Genomic DNA, 5,243 nt, shown 5'->3' with positions numbered 1-5,243 from the left:
TCATTTGTAGGATACTTTAGTTCATGTTTGATCAGATTAAATTAACAGATTTTTCTTTAGGAGCTGCTCTCTAGTTTCCGTTGACGTGCGCGCTCCCGTGACGTGCGCGCGGTCGTTACCAGGGAGACAGAATTTAGCTCAGCTAAAACACGCGCTGTGGCGGGAAAACGACTCCATCTTTTGAATTATCCTCGAACTTCGTTTATTTTCTTCTCCTAGACTCTGTTAATTTCAACGAGAAGCCAAGAAGCAAGTTTGTAACGTTTATATTTTATAGTTTTGAGGTGTGTGGATCTTTCAGCTGTGGGCTAAAAAGTGTTAATTAATTAATCATATCATTTAGCATCCGAGGCTAATGTTAGCATTAACTCTGTTCATTTTTAAAGGTTTGGGAAATGGCGACAGGTAGAAGACAGATAAAGAAAAAACACCTGGAGGAAAAAACGGATAAAAAGGTTTTTGATTTTACTGAAGAAGATGAGAAAAAAGGGCTGAGCGGCTCCGAGGACGAGGTCAGAGAAGGTATGAAGCTAAGCTAAGCTAAGCTAACCTGAGGCTAAAGACGTTTCATTATTTTCTCCTTTTTTTTGTTTCTTTTTAACATTTAAACCAATTTTAATTTATTATTATTGACCTTCTCTTAGATTATATAAGACTTTTTACATCTTGTTTTGTGATCTATGAGACCTTTAATCTATTAAAGATAAATAATCCAGTTTTACTATTATATTTATTGTATTATTATTTGTAATAATATGTAATTACTTCCATATTTAGTCAGGTCAAGGTCAAACAGTGAAGAAGAAATTGCTGACAGACACTTTAAAACAGGGGACTCATTTCAAATAAATAGGCTGTATTTTGATATATTTTTATAGAGAATATATGAGGCATGATGTTTATTTTGTTATTACTGTCTTAGTTTAAAAACATGAGCCGAGTTTTGAGGTTTTCCTTGTTTCTCTTCAGAGGAGGAAGTTCTGTTCAGGAAAAGCTGTAAAAATTAAATAAATATGATAAAAATTGTGTATATACAAGGGCTTTCCAGCTGGACCTGATCCAACCTGCAGAGACATGTGTCTTCATGGGGACATTTCTTTTATTAAATGAATTCTTATATTTTTAAATAAATAAGGTCCTAATCAATCAGAGAGCTAAAATAAAAACATCCCAAAGGAAGCTCAGAGAATGTCTCATTTTCAGCATCTTTACGATAAAATAAAGATTTCTCTGATCTGAAGGAGAATCTGGTCCGGTCTGGCTGAGTCTCTGTTAATCTGGATCCGTTCCTTGGTGTTCTATCGTGTGTTCTTTAAGTTCAGCGTCAGAACCAAACGTTCTGTTTGTTCATGTTCTAACATCTCCAGATGAAACTCCGATAGTGGACAAGCTGGGGAAGAAGAGACCCGCGGCGGACTTCGAGGAGGAGGGCGTTCCGTGTGCAGTCGGGTCGGACCTCATTCATTCATCTGTTCATTCATTCGTTCGTTCATTCAGAAACTTCACAGTCACACGTTTTACTCTCAGCTGTTTAAAGGTTTTATGTGAACTATAGTGACTAAACTGAATATTTAAATCAAATTTTTAAAACGTGGGGAAACAGTTAATAATTTTATTTGACGCCAACTTTTCTTGTTTCACTTTTTCAGAAACGAAGTTCACTCCATGTTGGAGAAATTTGGAGGTAAGCTTTATTTTATTTTGATCATTTCTTTTAATCTTAATCTAATATATAAAAGAATGAAACAATATTTGTGTTTTTTACAGTTAAGCCAGATTATTTAACGAATTCAGTGATAACTTAGGTTGACGTGACGTGAAGCACGTGTGGTTTTTCTCTTCCTGTTGTTGCAGCTGATATCAGTAAAGTGATGCAGGCCAAGAAGAAGCGCCTGGAGTCTCTGACAAAAAACTACATGAAGGGAAGTCAACACAAACTGGACCAACTGTGGACCAACTACCACGGACAAAGGTTTGTTCTCCTGAAACTTAAAGATCAGGTGCTGAAACTGTTTCTGAGACACTCATTACTTTATATTTTACCATGATATGAACTTACAGAGACATAAATGAAAATAAGGCACAAAAAGTGAGAAAATAAAGGTATTTATTCTAATCATCCTAATTATTCTTCAGTAAAGGTGATGTGTTTGTGCCGGTCTGTGTCTGAGTTTAGGAGCCTTTTTCAGAGGTTAAAGTTCAAAATGTTCAGGAAGAAGACCTGAAACTGAGACAAACTCTGAAAGAGCTTCAGAAAGTCTGGAGAGCTGATCCAGAACAGGAACTGGATCAGCAGTTTTCCTTTGAAAGAGACGGTCAGACCTGTAACAGAAATGTGTTTCCTGTGCAGGAAGAAGATGACTCAGCAGTACTCGCAGCAGGTCTCCTCGGCGCTGCAGCAGTGGGAGACCGAAGCCCAGAGAGCCGAGGAGCAGGAGGAGAAGCTCAACGTCAGTTTACTCCACAGATAATGAAACCATACCACTTTATTTCTAAAGCACCTAAAAAACAACCTAACAGCTGACCAAGGTGCTGTACAAAAACAATGTGAGAGAGATCAGCTATAAGGTGGTTTAAAGGACATTTTAAAATAGTGCAGGTTAAAAGGTTAACAGGGTAAAGATGAAGACAGACGATACCTCACTCTGGGTTAGAAGCCAAGGAAAAAAAAAGTTTTTAAACGAGTTAAAGATGGAGCCTGCCTGACCTGCAAAGACTCGGTCTCCTCTGGATTTATAAAACATCTTCCTGACAGTCGATCTAAGAGCACGCGACGACATGTGAGGGTGAAGCAGCTCAAATAACATCTGAAGTTCATGGAAACAGGATCAGCTGCAACAGACAGAAATTAGGAAGTGATTTAACTCCCAGGTTGATTGTTGCCGAGATGATTTAATGTCTGTAGCTGAAATTTTGAGTCTATTGTTTTCTTTCGGTCTTTAATCGTAGACAGAGAGTTGGGAGAAAGCCTCAGATGTGATCCGGATCAGGAATCATAAAGAACCTCTTGTCTGCGTTGGTGAAGCTGGTGTCCCATTGAGCTGCGAATGTTGGAGACACAGAACTGCAGGAAAACACTCAGATTTTCACCTTGAATCAGACTGAACGTTTCCTCAGACCTGCCGCGAGTTTTCAGACATATCACTAAACAAACCAACACGACTCCAGCCCCGCGAGCGACTCCATCAGGAACCAGAATCATGGCAGACGTCTGGAGACTCGCTGTAACTGTCGCAGCTCAGTGAGAGGCTGGATTCTGTGGACGCTGTCAGACAGGTCAACCTTCACGTTGACCAGCTGTGGTTTTTCTCTTCCTGTTTGCAGAATTTGTTCCGGCAGCAGCAGAAAATCCTGCAGCAGGCCAGAGTTGTCCAGAACCAGAAGCTGAAAGCTGTCAGAGAGCTGTACGAGCAGTTTGTAAAGGTGGGACAGAAAAACTGACTCTGTGTCTGTTCAGGTTCTCTCAACATTAGGAACACACAATAACATTATTATCATTAAAAACAGTTAGACGGTTTCAGAAAATGAAAACTTGATGAATTAGCTGCTCGTCTTTAGTTAAAACTGACAGGAGGGAAGTTCTGCCCTCGGTGTGACAGAACCTGATGGTGTTTCTCCAGAACATGGAGGACATGGAGAAGAACCACGAGACGTTCCTGCAGGGGGCGCAGCAGGAGCTGAGGAAGGAGATGGCCGCCCTGCAGAAGAAGATCCTCATGGACACGGTGAGGACGGGACGGGCGTTTCACGCTCCCACAGAAAATCATTAAAAGCTAACAGCTCAGGACACGGCGTCCTGCTGCTCTTTGTTTCCATAGCAACAGCAGGAGATGGCCACCGTCCGCAAGTCGCTGCAGTCGATGCTTTTCTGACCTGCTGTTACCACGGCGACTGTTCCAGATGTTCCTGCTGCTGTTCCTTCCTCCAGGAAGTTCTCCTGATGTAAACCTTTCAGATTTAATGTCTGCAGTTTGACGAGTCGGTTCATAAATCAGAAATAAACATTTGCTTTGTTTTTATTGTTGTTTGATTGGTAGATTGCTGATTCTTAATAATTTATGAAGAACTTTGCCTGAATTCTAACTTGTGCTGAAAAGTTTCAGATAATAAAGCAGAAACGGCACAAAAATATGAAAGTTTTACGTTTCTTTAAAAGTATAACAATCTGTTCAACATCGTTACAAACAGAAAAAGGTGAAAGTTTAAGACAAACATTTTTAAATGAGAAAAAAACAGAAAAATAAATAAATACATACATACAACAGTTGTTTCAGACTTAACTAAAGAAATTATTTCATTATTGAGGCTTTGTGTTCTTCAGAATAAAGATTTCAGATTATTCTCGGTGATTCTGGACTTCACCTGATTTGTGTTAAGGGATATTATTAAATTTAAATAAATCAGACATAATAATAAATAAATGTTTAACTTTGAAACTGAAAGTCATTTTATGAGAAACAAACGTTCGGTACTTTTCAGGGTGACACCGGAAGTCTATCTTACTTTGAAAGGGAATTTTCGATACTTTTCGAAAGACATACCGGAAGTTGGTGGTCTTATTGTGAAGGGGACTCGAGCGGTTGTTTTGTGGCTGCTCGTTCGTTAACAAACCTAAAAACGGCTCATATTTGAAGGTAAAGTTCTTCAATTTCGTGATTATATTTTCAGTTTTGATGGACGAAGTAAAGTTTGTTTAATTTAACGTGTTTTTTTCGTCGTGTTTGGGTTTTAGCAGCTAGCTTTGACTCAGCAGGTTTGCTAACTGAACTGGTACTGAGTTCTGAAGCCGGTTCGGACGGTTTCAGTAGCTTTTCTGGGTTCCGACTCAAGTAAAATAAATAAAACGAACCTTTCCCGCGTGAAGTAAGAAACTAATTCAGGCTTTATTTCGGGTTAAAGTGAGCTTGTTCGCGGTCTGGTTCCTCTCTGTTCAGGTGAGCTGCTCTTCATCATCATCATCATCGTCATCATGTTGGGTTGAGTTCGGATCCGGACTCGCTGAGCCGTTTTCGGGACCAGGTGTCGGTTCTGGACGAGTCCATGGCCGACAGATTCACTGCCAGTCCCTGTTCATCAGAACCGGACAGTCCCAGAGGTCTGAACCGAGGATACCTGCTGGATCCTGGAGACGAGCTGCAGCAGAACCCGAGGAGGCTCGTCCCGGAAACCCCCAGGTACTGATGTCTCTGTCCCACACCCTGTGGACAGGTACTGATGTCTCTGTCCCACACCCTGTGGACAGG

At 40.4% G+C, this 5,243-nt stretch overlaps 1 protein-coding gene across 2 annotated transcripts; it reads left to right on the top strand.

The window, feature by feature from the left end:
- Positions 1–133: 133 nt before the first annotated feature.
- Positions 134–4,084, top strand: sycp3 (synaptonemal complex protein 3). Of its 2 annotated transcripts, none has more exons than XM_017439860.2 (9): positions 134–253; positions 387–522; positions 1,368–1,449; positions 1,650–1,684; positions 1,855–1,972; positions 2,351–2,450; positions 3,325–3,423; positions 3,621–3,725; positions 3,819–4,084. In XM_017439860.2, the coding sequence occupies exons 2-9, from the start codon at positions 396–398 to the stop codon at positions 3,870–3,872; spliced, it is 720 nt and encodes a 239-aa protein (XP_017295349.1). In that variant the 5' UTR covers positions 134–253; positions 387–395; the 3' UTR covers positions 3,873–4,084. The 2 variants fall into 2 exon arrangements, with proteins under 2 accessions (XP_017295349.1, XP_017295348.1); XM_017439859.3 differs by having other exon boundaries at positions 134–284.
- Positions 4,085–5,243: the final 1,159 nt, after the last annotated feature.

The sequence above is a fragment of the Kryptolebias marmoratus genome, linkage group LG11 (assembly GCF_001649575.2).
Source record: "Kryptolebias marmoratus isolate JLee-2015 linkage group LG11, ASM164957v2, whole genome shotgun sequence".
Lineage (NCBI taxonomy): Eukaryota > Metazoa > Chordata > Actinopteri > Cyprinodontiformes > Rivulidae > Kryptolebias > Kryptolebias marmoratus.
The sequence above is the reverse complement of the archived record's forward strand: the minus strand, read 5'-3'. Positions and strand labels throughout refer to the sequence as shown.